General features: G+C 44.3%; 1 protein-coding gene across 2 annotated transcripts in view; it reads left to right on the top strand.

Moving 5' to 3' along the window:
- Positions 1-15722, top strand: part of LOC100351569 (cyclic AMP-dependent transcription factor ATF-7) — a 107057-nt gene that overhangs the window by 62742 nt on the left and 28593 nt on the right. For both annotated transcript variants that reach the window (XM_008256540.4, XM_008256541.4), the window contains exon 3: positions 12595-12691. In XM_008256540.4, the coding sequence (XP_008254762.1) occupies positions 12595-12691 (97 nt within the window). The remainder of the gene's footprint in view (positions 1-12594; positions 12692-15722) is intronic.

Here is a 15722-nt window from a genome sequence, read left to right as displayed (position 1 = left end):
GAAGCTTCCCCAGAAGTGGTGCCCACCACCTGTCTCCAATAGATTTCTGTATTTCACTGGCCTGAACTCTGTGGCGAGTTTAAGCCTGGCTACAGAGGCTGGTAAAGTGTGTATCTGGCATTCAGCCTTTAGAATGGGAGGGAGGCAAACAAGGAAAGAGTTGAGAATGGGGGCTGAGTGAAGAAAAAACTCTTCTTCCCTGTGTTTGCCTCACTACATCCTTCTCCCAGGCATTCCAGTTATACAGGCATCAGTTGACAGCAATCTTCTTTGTAAAAAATTTACTTACTTAATTAGAAAGAATGATAGATCTTCATCCACTGGTTTATTCCCCAAATGGTATCTTTCTTTCCTTTTTTTTTTTTTTTTAATATTGATTGATTGATTTGAAAGTCAGAGTTACAGAGAGGCAGAGACAGAGACAGAGGTCTTCCATCTACTGGTTCACTCCCCAAACAGCCGCAACGGCCAGAGCTGGGCTGATCTGAAACCAGGAGCCAGGAGCCCCCTCAGGGTCTCCCATGTGGGTACAGGGCCCCAAGGTCTTGGGCCACCTTCCACTGCTTTCCCAGGTCACAGCAGAGAGCTGGATTGGAAGTGGAGCAGCCAGGACTCCAAACTGGCACCCACACGGGATGCTGGTGCTGCAGGTGGTGGCCTTACCCACTGCACCACAGTACCACCCCCTCTCCAAGCGCTTTCAACAACCAAGACTGGGCCAGACCAAAGCCAGGAGCCAGGAACCAGGAACTCCATCCAAGTCTCCCATGTGGGTGGCCGGGACCCAAACACTTGAGCTATAATCCACTACTTCCCAGGCTCATCAGCAGGAAGCTGAAATGGAAGCATGGGGTAGCTGGGTCTCAAACCAGCACTCCACTATAGGAAGTGGGAATCCCAAGTGGTGGTTAAAGGTGTTGCACCAAATGCCCACCCTGACAGCAATCTTATCAAGGCCAGACGGCTGATAACCCATAAAGGTGTACTGTTTTAGAGTAATTGCACCCAATTTAGTTCATGTTCTTAGGGGAGAAAAAATCATAAATGAATACTATTAAAAAGAGAAAAAGGGTAGGCGTTTGGACTAGCAGTTGGGATGCCTGCTTCCCATATTGGAGTGCCTAGCTGTGGCTCCTGACTAGCTTCCTGCTCGTGTGGACCCTGGGAGGCAGCAGTGATGGGTCAGATGTCTGGGTTCCTCACTCTCACATGGGAGATGCAGATTGCATTCCCAGCTCCCTGGTCTCACCAGGCCTAGCCGCAGCCACTGCAAGCATTTGGAGAATGCACCAGCAGGTGGGAGCCAGCTCCCTTTCTGCCTGTCCTGGTCTGTTTTCCTGTCTCTGCCCTTCCTATAAATAAATAAGGAAAAATTAAATAGAATGAAAACAAAAAAATCTAACCTTTCCCAACCTAAACTGGTAAGGAATAATATAATAGTCTACCCCTTATCAATACATGGGTAATAACATTTCAAAATGCCCCCATCTCCACAGATGCCTGAGACCATGGATAGTATTGAACCCCCTATATATACACATATATGATACAGCTTAATTTATAAGTTAGGCACAATAAAAGATTAACAGCAGTATCTAATGATAAAATAGGACAATGTACTATAAAGAAGTTATGTGGATGTGGTCTTGTTCTCAAAATATCTTATTGCATAGTAGATCTTTACAGTCCCAGCATGTAATTCCTTCTCCAGAACTTTCACCTTTCAACTTGAAGGCAGCCCTTCTCCGTTTCTCTTTGGCACATCCAAATTGCCAGCATCACTACTCCTATAACTTGGGACCACTGTTAAGTAAATAAGGGCTACTTGAACACGAGCCCTATAGTACCTTGACAGTCAGGTAACCTAAATAAGGGCTACTTGAACACGAGCCCTATAGTACCTTGACAGTCAGGTAACCAAGACAACTACCAGTGACTGATGGATGGGTAGCATATTTAGGGAGAATTCTGTGGACAAAGGGATGATTCATCTCCTGAGTGAGATGGAGCAGGGTAAGACAATGAGATTTCATTAACACTGCTCAGAAGGGCGTCAGTTTAAACTTAGGAATTGTTTATTTCTGAGATTAGTGATTTAATATTTTCAGTCTTTGACCACGGTGACTGAAACCATGGAAAGTGAAACCACAGATAAGAGGATACTGCTATACCTCCTCTTTACTACATTGTCAGTCCCTGTTGGAGTTGGCCTGTTTGACCTTTGAATCTCAGTGTGCTTTCTGCTGTGATGTATTGGGCATCTGCAACTTACTTGGTGTGAGACACCACCCATGGGGTTCATGAATTTTCACATTTGTTATAAGTAGGAGGGAACAAGGAACCAAAATATAAATGAATGGCTGGGTATTGCTGAGTGTTTGAAACTTATGCTTCTTAGAAGAATAGTTATATTCCTGGCCAGTGTGAAGTAGAATATTGCAGTTATATTCATCTTAGATCAGAACTATGAAGACTCAACCGTTCAACGTGGACTGCATCGTTAATATTCTCTTACTGTTGCCGTGTCTCTGACTTGCTTCCTTGATTGTAACATACCCTTCCATATATTCCAGGGCACACTGTATTTTTTTTTCTTTTGTTTGTGTAAGGGCACAGTTTATAAAAGAAAGAATCCAATTCCTAACACTGTTTGGCACCTATATAATGCTGATATTCTGCCTATAAAATTCAAGTACCGGTAATCCTAAAAGAAAATGCTCAAAAGGAGGTAGTTGAAATGACCACTGCTGTTTGAGGAATGATGCTGTTTATAAATTGGCATTTTTGTGCACAGGGCATTTTAGTTGGCAACAAAATAGTGAATTGAACCACGCAGTCATGGCACCCACGTTTTGCTACAACAGCAAGTGTAATTCTAGCAAACTGGAATTGTGTTAGGTACCTTTCTATAACAAAGAGAATCTGGTGTCACACAGTGTTGGGAGGAAGATACACCAGTTCTCACTTATTTGTGTAATGAAATTTACTTTGGAAATGCAGAAGGAAAGTCATCAGATGTTTTTGAAAGTACGTCCTGTCGAGATCTTAGCACCTGAGAATGATAAAGGCTTTCAACAGTTATTCTCATCCCACTCTATAAAATTTTACCCAATCACTGAAGCAGGAATTTGTCAGCTGCCAGAATCTCCTGTTTAAAGATACACAAGCAGCCTTCCCCAAAAAGCAAATTCCTCAGTGCACAAACGAATTTACTGTAGGTGCCAGTTGGTGTAGTGTTTTCCTCTTCTGTTTAGTTTGTCTGCCTCATTCCCGTGACAACATTTTCTCTTAGGGTATTTTGGGAAGAAGTTTCCTGTTCTTATTTTTCCTCTATAAATTACCTTGCTCACACATGCAGCATACGAGCGGCTGCTGCTGCGGGTGTATTTATTTGTTGAACAGTTCTGTGCTCTGAAATGATTCATTCAAGAACCATGAAGCATTCAAAGCAGGATGTGTGACTCACTTAGTAAACAGCAGCATCGTGAAGTAGAGAGCTGGAGTGTAGACTGACTCAGGTAGAATTGGAAGTTATGTTGGCTTTGGGGTGTGTGTGTGCATGTATTTAGACTCTTCCCTTCTCCGTCCTGCTTTCCTAAACGTGAATGATATCGGCCACCGGGAATAGAAGCTCTGCGGTGAGGGGGAAAAGACTTACCAAGACTGTTGGAGAAGCCTTGCCAAGAGTGTTGCACACCTCCCTAAAAGTTTCTTCTTTTAGAATCCTTGTGTGTGTGTAACCGAAGTGCTTATTAGATCATGTTCAGAAGAGCAGTACTCTTCCCACTTCCTGCCCAGCAGTCCTATCACTACATTCTAGAGCCTGCTCCGCACAGCGTCTCAGGTTTCTGTGGCCTTCTCAGACCATTTTCTTTTGTCAAAATATGCCCCAGCGTAGATAGTGTAGTAGAGGAAAGTGGTTCTGTTCAGGAGCACTGCCAAGCCCAGAAACTTTGGAAAAAGGGATATTCAGGTTTCAGCATATCACAAATGTAAGCTCAATTCCTTGTATTGTTCCTTGATAATTTAGGCATTCAAGGCTCACTTCCTAGAAGCTAAAGAAATCTGATTGTCTCCTTCCCCGTCTATTCTTCTGAGACACGGAAGGGGACTTGAATTCATCCGTAGGTCAGGACATAACAGCATTTTTAAATGTGAGGCAAATCCACACGGAAACTTGAGTTGTGGTGGCCAAAAACAACATTTCAGGAATGAATCTGGCTAGGAGTTGAGTGCATATTGCACAAAAATGCCATTGGTCACAATGCTTTACCAAGGATCTAGCTTGAAACTGTAACATTCCTAATGCCCATATGCTTGTGCCTGGCTTAAAGTCAAAAGGCAAAAATTGAGCTTTAGTTTGGCCTGAATTGTCTTTGTGGCCTTTTTCAGTGCTACTATTTCAAAATACTTTCAGGAACCAGTCTAAGTAGGATTAGGGAAAGAACTGTCTCTAAACATTGAGAGTTAGTCTGCAAAGAAAAGTTACTTTTTTACTACAGTATCTGTTTTCTTTTAGATTTAAAAAGGGAAAGAGAAGGGAACTAGCCCAATACTTGCTGCATGCCAGGCAGTATGCCATTTTACAGAACTTTTTTCATTTAAAAGGTTAAGAGCAGAGGAATATGTGTGGAAGTCTTGTGAGGTACCTGAAACATTTCCTATCTTGGTTTGCGTGGTATTACACAGGTGCATGTACACATAAAAATTTACTGAGACACACACTAAAGATTTGTGCATTGCTATACACCTCCATTTAAAAACTAAAAATCATAAGACTTTATTCTTTGAAATGTATTCCTGGTTTATAGTTCCCGCCATCTTTGTACTTCATCAAGCCTTTCCTAACTCCTCACTGAGCTCTGTTCAGTTAGTTTTCTAGGAGGTAGGATTTTAGATTCCCCTATTACAGGAAGATGAGTGGGAATGAAGTATCTTAGAAATGGAAAATTGTTACAAAACTCTATGTGCCCTGTCTATTCTGTAGCTAATACCAGTTTTTCTTTTTAATTTATTTTTTAAAGACGTATTTATTTATTTGAGAAGCAGAGTTACAGACAGACAGGGGGTGAGGGGAAGAGAGAGAGGGAGAAAGTTCTTTTATCCACTGATTCACTCCCCAGATGGCCGCAATGGCCAGAGCTGAGCCGGGCTAGAAACCAGGAGCCAGGAGATTCTTCCAGGTACTTGGGCCATCTTCCACTGCTTTCCTAGGCCATTAGCAGGGAGCCAGATCAGAAGTGGAGCACTCAGGACTCGAACCTGGGCTGATATGGGATGCCAGCACTTGCAGGCGGAGGCTTAACCTACTATGCCACAGTGCCAGCCCTGCTAATACCAGTTTTCACATTGACTCCCTCATATTCCTGACATTCTATTTTATGCTTCTTAACATTTATAAAACTAAGAAAATCTTTCTTCTTGCTATTTTTCCCCCTCCATTAGGGAGTAAATATCAGATGTAGCCAAAATTGCTTTGATTAGCTGCTTCTGTATTAATCTCTTTATTACTAATAGAGCAGTGCATGAGAATGCCATTTAATGTGCTCTTTCTATTACCGTGCCTTCTGTCTCCATCCTCCTAATTCCTCTCCTACGGATTTGCAGATTTGCAGTGCATCAGCCATTTTATAAAATGAGATTGAGAGTTTTCTGCCTGTGTTGTTTTTCCTTCCAAGTTTCAGGTCCAAAAACATGTGTTGGTAGTCTGGCAAAGGAAACTTAAAAACAGCCTTTTTTTCTTCTTTCTTCCTCCAATATAGCAGGGTTTCTTTTTTTCTTCTTTCTTCTCTGTAGCAGCATTTCTCAATGGAAGCACAGTAGACATTTGGAGTGGATAATTCTTTGCTGACTGTCCTGTGCATTATTCGGTATTTATGATCATTCCAAGCCTCTATCCCAAGTAGCATCCCCCACAGTTGTGACAAGCTAAAGTGGCTATGAATGTTTCCGGGGTGGAGGGGAGTGGCAGAGTTGCCTCTGGTAGAGAACCACTGCTATATAGTATAAATTTGGACAGGAAGATTCATGACTGGCACATGATTAAAATTCCATGGGATCTTCAAGCTATACTAGCTGGATTAGAGCTATCACAAAGAAATGTGATGCAGGAGCTATCTTTGTGGTGCAGCATGTTAAGCCACCATTTGCAATGCCCTCATCCCACATCAGGGTGGTCATCCTAGTCCTGGCTGCTCCACCTCCAGTCCAGCTTCCTGCTAATGCACCTGGGAAGGTAGTAAAAGATGGCCCAAGTATTTGGGCCCCTGCCACCTATGTGGAAGGCACTAATAGAGTTCCTGGATCCTGACATCTGCCTAGCCCAGACCTAGATGTTGTGGCCATTTGAGAGTGAACCAGTGGGTAGAAGATATCTCTCTCTCTCTCTCTCTGTGTCTCTCCCTCTCTCGTTGCTGTGCCTTTCAAATATATTTATATTGCAAACCACAAATGTGAGCCACATATATAATTTGAAAACTTCTAATAGCCATGTTAAAAAGCAAACAAATGAAATTAGTTTTAATAGTACATTTTATTGGGGTAGACATTGTGGCACAGGAAGCTAAGCTACCACCTGGATGCATGTACCCCAATTTGGAGAGCTGGGACAAATCCTGGCTACTCTGCTTCCAGTCCAAGTCCCTGGTGATGCACCTGGGAAGCAGCAGATGATGACTCAAGTTCTTGAGTTCCTGCCATTCATGTGTGAGACCCAGATGGAGCTCCTGGCTCCTGGCTTCAGCCTGGCCCAAACCCTACTGTTGTAGCCATTTGGGGAGTGAACCAGCAGATGGAAGATGTCTATCTGTGTCTCCGTCTATATCTGCCTCTCTGTTACTGTGCCTTTTAAATAAATAAAACTTTAGTGGAGGATTAAGCTTGTGATCATAAAGTAAGTTGAAAGTATGTCATTGTAAAAATTAGAAGAAAAGTAAGAAAAGAAGGAAGAAGGAGGGTGAAAAGTATCATTATGTCCCTAAAACTGTATATGAACTACATGAAATCTGTTCCCTTTATATAAATTTTTTTAAAAAGGTAAAAAGAAGAAAAAAAAGGCACTGCTGTGGCTCAGCCGGTTAAGCCACTGGCTGTGATGCCAGCATCCCATACGGGCGTCAGTTCAACTCCCAGATGCTCCGTTTTCAATCCAGTTCCCTGCTAATGTGCCTGGAAAATCAGTGGAGGATGACCCAAGTACTTGAGCCTCTGCTACCCACATGGGAGACAGGGATGGAGTTCACCAGGCTCCAGGCTTCAGCCTGGCCCAGCCCTAGCCATTGCAGCCATTTGGGGAGTGAACCAACAGATGAAGGAGCTCTCTCACTCTCTCTCTCTCTCTCTATAATTGCCTTTCAAGTAAAAGATTAAGTTATAAGAAAAAAAAAAAAGAAAAGGTAAAAAAAAATTTAACTCAGTATATCTGAAATAGTCATTTCAGCATATAATCAACATAAAAATTATTGAACTATTTTGTATTCTTTATTGTGCTGTCTTTGAAATTCAGTGTATAAATTTCTAAAAAAAAATATTTATTTGAGTGGCAGAGAAACACACAGAAAGAAACAGAGAGAAGGATCTTCCATCGCTGGTTCACTCCCCAGATGCCTGCAACAGCTGGGACTGGATCAGGTGGAAGCCAGGAACACAGTTGAGGTCTCCCACGTGGGTGGCAGAGAACCAAATATTTGAGCCTTCACCTGCTGCTTCCCAGGGTGCATATTAGCAGGAAGCTAGAGTCAGAAGCCAAATCAGGCACTGTGATATGGGGTGGAGGCATCCCAAGCAGTACTTACCTGCTGTTTATGTCCTTTTCTGGTTCTAATATATGAAAGGCACGCTGGGCTAAACCTAACTCCTCACCTTCCAAGTGGCCTCTGACTTTCATTGCCTGGCTGTGTTTTTGAAGAAACAGCCTGAAAATACATGAGAAATCCCTGAGCCTGCTCTGATGTTTCCTAAGAAATCACTAAGTGTTCAGTGAATATTCCCTATATGTTTTGGTGCTGCGTGTGTATATCCCAGTGTTGCCAGTACAGACTCAGTTCAGATTAGCCTCATTTACATGCTCACTGGCTGTGTTTGGCTATCATTAATGGATAGTGGAAATCCAAATGATCTTTGTCTCTGGAAGGAGTGCAGATTTGTACATAATGCTTCTTTTCCCCCCTTTTATGCTATGAAACTGTCCTGATTCCTTTACTTTAGTAAATGCAATGCTAAATCTTTCTGTGTTTTGATACAAATTCTCTCTCAATATATACAAACTACCATCCTAATCCAGTATGCCTCGGATTCTTCCTGGCCCCATTTTGAAGTTCTACTTATTTAAAAGGCAGAGTGACAAAGACCTTCCAACTAGTGGTTCAATTCAAAACTTCAGTTTAACACAATGTACCACAATGCCTCAACCCCTGCTTTGAATGATACTAGCCCTCTGCTGCCTTGGAGATAGCATCAGAGAGAGAAAATATAAGGAGCATTCAAAACAATAGCCAGATTGGCATTTACTTTGACAAAAAGCCTCAGTAAACTTTTATTCTCCCTCTTCTGCCCTAGAACATAAGAATTACATTAGAAATAGCAGGGAGAAGCCGGCGCCGGGGCTCAACAGGCTAATCCTCCGCCTAGCGGCGCCGGCACACCGGGTTCTAGTCCCGGTCGGGGCGCCGGATTCTGTCCCGGTTGCCCCTCTTCCAGGCCAGCTCTCTGCTATGGCCCAGGAGTGCAGTGGAGGATGGCCCAAGTGCTTGGGCCCTGCACCCCCATGGGAGATCTGGCTCCTGGCTTCAGATCAGTGCGGTGCGCCGGCCGCAGCACGCTGGCCGTGGTGGCCATTGGAGGGTGAACCAATGGCAAAGGAAGACCTTTCTGTCTCTCTTTCTCTCTCTCTCTCTCTCACTGTCCACTCTGTCAAAAAAAAAAAAAAAAAAAAAAAAAAAAAAAAAAAAAAGAAAAAGAAATAGAAATAGCAGGGAGAGATGACTAGAGCCAAGACCCAATTAGTGTCCTGCTCCTTAAAATTCAAAAATGTATGAGAGTGGGCATTTGGCCTAGCAGTTAAGGTGCCAGTGTATCAGAGTATCTGGGTTCAACTCCCAGCTCCAGCTAATTCTAACTTTTTGCCAATGCAGACTCTGGGTGACAGCAGTGGAGTCTTAAGTAGTTGGGTTCCTGCCATCTACATAAAAGTCCTGGATTAAGTTCCCAGCTCCCGGCTCCCAGATTCAGCTTGGGTCAGAGTCAGCCACTGGAGGCATTTGGGGAGTGAGCCAGCAGATGGAAGCTCTGTGTCTCTCTCTGTCTCCCTGGCTTTAAAATATTCTTTAAAGATTTTTTATTATTATTTGAAAGACTGAGAGATGAGGGGAAAAGATCTTCCATCTACTGGTTCACTCCCCAAATGGCCACAATGACCAGGGATGGGCTGGGCTAAAGCCAGAAACTCTATACAGGGCTCCCACGTTGGTAGCAGGGGCCATGGTACTTGGCTCATCTCCTATTGGTTTCCAGGCGCATTAGCAGGGAGCTGGAGCAGAAGCAGAATAGCAAGTTCAAACCCGTTCTTTGATATGGGATGCCATCATTGCAGGTGACAATTTAATGCACTGTGCCACAATGCTAGCCTCTCATTTTTTAAAAATGTATGAAAAAATATTTGATAATACATCTGCTTCTTTATTAATATATGAAATACATTCTAGGGTCCAGTGTAGCACAGAATCCCAAGATGGGCAGCGATCTGAGTCCTGGCTGCTCCACTTCCGATCCAGCTCCCTGATAATGCTTTCCTGGGAAAGCAGCAGTAGATGGCCCACGTCCTGGGCCCCGGCACCCTTGTAGGAGACCTGGAAAAAAAAAAAGCTCCTGGCTTTGGCCTGGCCCAGCCCTGGTCATTGTGGCCATTGGAAAGTAAGCCAGCAGATGGAAGATCTCTCTCTCTCTCTCTCCTTCTCTTTCTCTAACTCTGCCTTTCAAGTAAATAAGTAAATTTTTTAAAGATTTTATTTTATTTGAAAGAGTTACAGAGAGAGGTAGAGCCAGAGAGAGAGAGAATTCTTCCATTCACTGGTTCACTCCCCAAATGACTGTAATGACCAGAGCTGAGCTGATCTGAAGCCAGGAGCCAGGAGCTTCTTCCAGGTTTCCCACACCAGTGCATTGGCCCAAGGACTTTAGCCGTCTTCTGCTGCTTTCCCAGGCCATAGCAGAGAGCTGGATCAGAAGTGGAGCAGCCCGGTCTCGAACCTGCGCCCATGTGGGATGCCAGCGCTACAGGGTGGGGCTTTAACACAGTGTTCCACAGCACTGGCCCCATAAATAAATCTTTAAAAAAAAAATTAGAGGCCGACACTGTGGTGTAGTAGGTAAAGCTGCCCCTAGCCCCTCCCTGCTTTTTTTCCTCTGGAAATCTGTAAATGAAAAAGTTGTTGTTGGAGTTTAACAATATAGAAAACTAAAGTTCTTGGCTGATTTTCGAACAATTTATTCAGTTTTGTACTGAATTCATTAGAAACCACCTTTTTATTTTTATTTTATTTTATTTTTTATTGACAGGCAGAGTTAGACAGTGAGAGAGAGAGAGAGAGAGACAGAGAGAAAGGTCTTCCTTTTCCATTGGTTCACCCCTCAATGGCTGCTGATCTGAAGCCAGGAGCCAGGTGCTTCTCCTGGTCTCCCATGCAGGTGCAGGGCCCAAGGACCTGGGACATCCTCCACTGCACTCCTGGGCCTCAGCAGAGAGCTGGCCTGGAAGAGGTGCAGCCGTCTGGGGAGTGAACCAGCAGATGAAAGACCTCTCTTCCTGTGACTCTAGCTCTTAAATAAATAAATAAAATCTTAGAGGCGGGGAAAAAGCTGGCTTTAGTTGTGAGTCTGGGGATCAGCTACTTTTAGATAAAATAAAGAGGTTGAAACAGTTCAGTGTTGCTTTCCTGACTGGGTAGGAATTAAGCTGGGGCAATGCCTGTATTTTTGGCGTACTGTCAAGAAGAGCTGCGGAAAAGAGGGCTAAAGGTGTCGTGTTTGGCAGGAAGTGCACATCTAGGGAAGAGAGTTAAAAGATGGGCCTAAGAAATCACTATTTAGGGGAACAAAAAGGCAGGCTGGAGATTGGGAGCCTCGTTGTGGAAGGGGCTACGGATCACAGCAGCATCCAGGCTATTGCTGTGTTGCAGGCGTGTTTTATTTATTTATTTTTTAATTTTTTTGACATACAGATTTAGAGAGAGAGAGAGAGACATAGAAAGGTCTTCCTTTTCATTGGTTCACTCCCCAAATGGCTGTTACGGCCTGCGCGCTGTGCCGATCCAAGCCAGGAGCCAGGTGCTTCCTCCTGGTCTCCCATGTGGGTGACCAAGCCCTTGGGCCATCCTCCACTGCACTCCCAGGCCACAGCAGAGAGCTGGACTGGAAGAGGAGCAACCGGGACAGAACCAGCGCCCCAACTGGGACTAGAACCCGGTGTGCCGGCGCGGCAGGTGGAGGATTAGCCTAGTGAGCCGCGGCGCTGGCCCACAGGCATGTTTTAATGAAGGAACACGGCCAGCAGCCTCAAAGGGACTTAGCAGGGAATCATTCTCTTGAATTACTGCTGTTCATCTGTTCCCTTCACCTCCTCCTTTTTAAGGGATGGGAGCATAAATTATTGTCCAGTAACTCTGTCTCATTTAGTCATAAACTAGGGTAGACTCAGCCTCACCTCTTCATTTTCTTTTCACCCAAACCCCTAAACAAATACAATCACTATGCCATCTCCTTTTCTCTTCCCGCATCCTGCCTACAGGCTCCTCCCTACTCTTAAAACATGTTTTTTTCTTTTGCTTGCATTTTTATTCTACCATTATACAGCCAGCAGCATTGTACTGGCCCCTTTATGGCTGATGGGGCCCAGGCGGGCTGCCCGATGAGGGGAGACAGCATTTGGCCGATGGGGCTGGTGTGTGCCATTATTGCTGGCCATTGGGCCTCGATCCTCTACAGCTCCATCCTGGCTCATTAAAACCCTGAGCCAAATAGCCGCGCAGGCGCCTGCTGTACCACTGTGGGGGCCAGGAAGTTAAATGGTTCTCCTAATCCTGCATAATTTATCTTCCTGTTAGCCCCTCATAAAATAGTCCAATTCAGCCCCACCATGGAGAGCTTCCTTCTGAATTTCCTATTTTTATGATGACCAATGAGTGCCCAGCTTTTCCCTTCTTCTCTCTTTATTATTATTATTAAAAATTGTTTTTCCCTTGTTCACTACGAGTTTGCCTAAATGGTTTTGGGTGGGTTTTTTTTTTGTTTTGTTTTGTTTTTTTCATTTGGAACCTCCTGCCTGGACTCCTTCACCAGCAATCTGTCCACTCCTCTTATTTGGACCTGATGTAACAGAGCAGTTGGCACCCTGGTCTCCCCCTGCTCTTCTCCCTGCCTTCTATCACCCTTTCCCCATCCTTTTCACTTTCCCACCACTTCCAATTTTTCTCCTTTCCACTCCATCTCGAGTCCCTCTTCCAGGAACAACCTCATCACAGAAGGTTTGTGGGACATTGTAAAAGGTCACTAAATCGGAGTTTGTTTTTTTTTCACATCTCCATTTCTGTTCCGTTTCAGAGATTTACAAACGAGGACCACCTGGCGGTTCACAAACACAAGCACGAGATGACATTGAAATTTGGCCCAGCCCGAACGGACTCAGTCATCATTGCAGGTATTTGCTGCCCCAAAAGCCACGTGCCTTGATATCACCAGACAGTTAAGATTAATACCAGGGACCAGATGTACTGAGAGCTGTGCTCTCCTCCGCCCATTAAGAGCCCTTATGTGATCTGCATTTAATCAGGGAAAAGGAACACTGAAAGCTCCCAAGTTTCTATTGTGCCCTCCACTCTCAGTTTTTAAAAACAAGATCGGGTTCTGTGGTTTTTGGGTGTAGGTGTGCTGAAGTTTTGTTTTAGCTTTTTTCAGTCGATTCCCTCGCTTTCTACTTTTTAAGAGTTTGTGAGATTTACAGACACAAGACGCCTTTGACACTCCTCCCTGCCTGCAGCAAAGAGGGGAACAAAAGAAGGCAAAAGCCGACCTAGACCTAGCCCGGCTGCTTCTCTTCCACTGGGTGTCAGTTTCCTCCAGCAGGCAGATTGTCAGTTCGTAAATTCAGCTTCCCTTGTGAACCCAGACACCATTGAAGGTACATTTCTAAAGCTCAAACAAGACTTTGAGCCGGCTGGCCTTTGCTAAGCCAGTTTAGATGAGCTGGACTCTCTCAGCAGTTGTTCTAGGTGTTGTCCTGCTTGCCTGTGCTGCCCTCAGGGGAGCACTCTCAACAACTGCTCTCAAATCCTGTAGCAGCCCTGTCGTGTCATTTTCAGGTAGACAGACACACAAACCACGGTGGGCTTTTCCTTTTGAAGTCACAAGAGGTTCTGATTTAGTTCAAGTTAAGCAGCTGCATTTACTCAGTAAGGTATTTAGTTGGTGGTTATCACATCAGTTATAACTCAGGTAAGGAGCAGTCTTCTACGAGCTAAAATGCTACCTAGACATGGAGAAGAGCCAGAACCTCCTCTCCGTACTTCTACATGCAATGAAAGACATGTGCCCTCACAGATCTATTCCTTATTAACTCGGAAAATGTTTATTGAGTATCTACTGTGAGCACCAGGTACTTTGTTTGCTAGGAGCATGTAGATTTATAATCTCAGAGAGGAGGACATCAGTAGAGCCATTGCCATCAATGGTCCTTAAAAAAACGTGGGCGAGATCTTAGGGGAGAATGGGAAAGTGTGAGTATAGGAGTCTAGGTAGGTAAAAGTACTTCGTTAAGTCAGGGCCTGTACACCTGAAAAAAATTTCATGTGTACAGACAAATGCAAGTGGATAATAAAACAATATGAGTACTAAGAGAATTAGTATTAAGTAGCATCAATAAAGAAAGTCTGTAAGAGGTGCATTCAGGACAAGGTTATCAAGTTGGAGAGGTTATTCCAAGTGTGTGGGTGGGCCAGTGCCCAGTCTTCAGGGACGGTGAGAGATGTTGCCACAGGACAGTCTCGAGAAGAGAAAGCGCTCTTGTGTTATCTGCAATCAGTTTTGAAGTGCATATGACTTCAGGTGTCCTATCTGGGTTGGTAATTCTCCCATCTCCAGTGAAGACCTGGCGAGTCACGTGTTGAACAGTTTTGCTTGGGCTTCATTCATATCTTCCTGTCAGTGACTGAACGTAACCTCTTACTCCTCTAAACCGGCTCCTTCCTTTGTAGTCACTGATGCCAGTATCCTTGGAATCGGAGTTGTCTTATTCAGAGTCCTGCTGTCCTGTTCCCTCCTTTTTTTTCTGTTACTACCCTCTTTATGCTTGGATTCCTTCAAAGTTTTCTACCTGGCCTTCTTGACTAGTCTTTCATTCTAATCCATCTTGCATTCTTTCAAAAAGCTAGTCTTCCTTAAATTCAACTCTTGTGATCAAAACCTGTCCTTATCTTCCTGCTTTCTCTTACTTGAAGGCTATTTGTATTTGAGTTTCCAGATTCTTCACAGTCCTTGTACCCAGCCAACTTTATACACAGCTTAAAAGTGTAAAATGATTCTTTTGATCTAGACACACCTTTTCTCCCTCATGCATACATGGTGCCCAATACCCTTCCTTCTCTGTGCCTTGTATCACATTACTCCTCTTAGTCTCTATATGGTCTGTCTTTCTACCATTTGAAGCAGGAGTGTGGGGAACCAGTTTTCTCCCAGGGGCTATTTGGATATTTATAACGTCATTCCCAGGCCATATGATATTATCATCTTAAAAATTAGCCTGCTATAGATGTATTGAATTTTGAGTCCTGCCTGTGATTGCCTTGGCAGGGCCAGACCAAATGATTCCAGGGACCACATACGGTTATGGGCCGGACGTTCCCCACTTGTGACCTAAAGCCATTCCCTAAGGCATAGCTTATGATTGCCTTTTTCTTTTTAAATATTTATTTATTTATTTGAAAGGCAGAGTTACAGAGAAAGAGTGAGAGACAGAGGGAAGAGATAGGTCTTCTGTCTGCTGGTTCACTCCCCAAGTGGCCTCAATGGCTGGAGCTAGGCTGATCCAAAGCCAGGAGCCAGGAGCTTCTTCTGGATCTCCCACATGGGAGCAGAGGCCCAAGTACTTGGGCAACAGAAGGAAGCCTGATTGGAAGTAGAGCAGCTGGGACTTGAACCGCACCTATGTGGGATGCTGGCACCACAAGTGGTGGGATTTACCCACCACACCACAGTGCCAGCTCATAATTATTCATTTGAAAGGCAGAATTACTGAGAAAGAGAGAGATTCTCCATCTACTAGTCCACTCCCCAAATTGCCAGAACAGCCAGGGCTGGGCCAGGCCAAAACCAGGAGCCAGGAGCTTCTTCTGGGTCTCCCAAAGGGATGCAGGGGCCCAAGCACTTGGGCCATCTTCTGCTGCTTTCCTGGCACATTAGCAGGGAGCTGGATCAGGAATGGAGCAGCCGGGATACAAACCAGTGCCCATATGGGATGCTAGCACTGCAGACGGCAGCTTTAACACATTGCACCACAGCGCTGGCCCCACCATTTCATTTCTTGAGATCTGCCCTAACTACTGTGTCACTACTGTGTCTTTATTTAATTTCGGCAGTAATGTTACTCTCTGCTATACATGGCATTTACTTTTGTATGCTGTTATGCCATCTATGTGTGTTACTTTTGTGTCCTCAACTAGGAAACATTCTCTTAA

This window comes from Oryctolagus cuniculus, chromosome 11 (genome assembly GCF_964237555.1).
Source record: "Oryctolagus cuniculus chromosome 11, mOryCun1.1, whole genome shotgun sequence".
Taxonomy (NCBI): domain Eukaryota; kingdom Metazoa; phylum Chordata; class Mammalia; order Lagomorpha; family Leporidae; genus Oryctolagus; species Oryctolagus cuniculus.
This window is presented reverse-complemented; position numbering and strand designations above follow the sequence as displayed.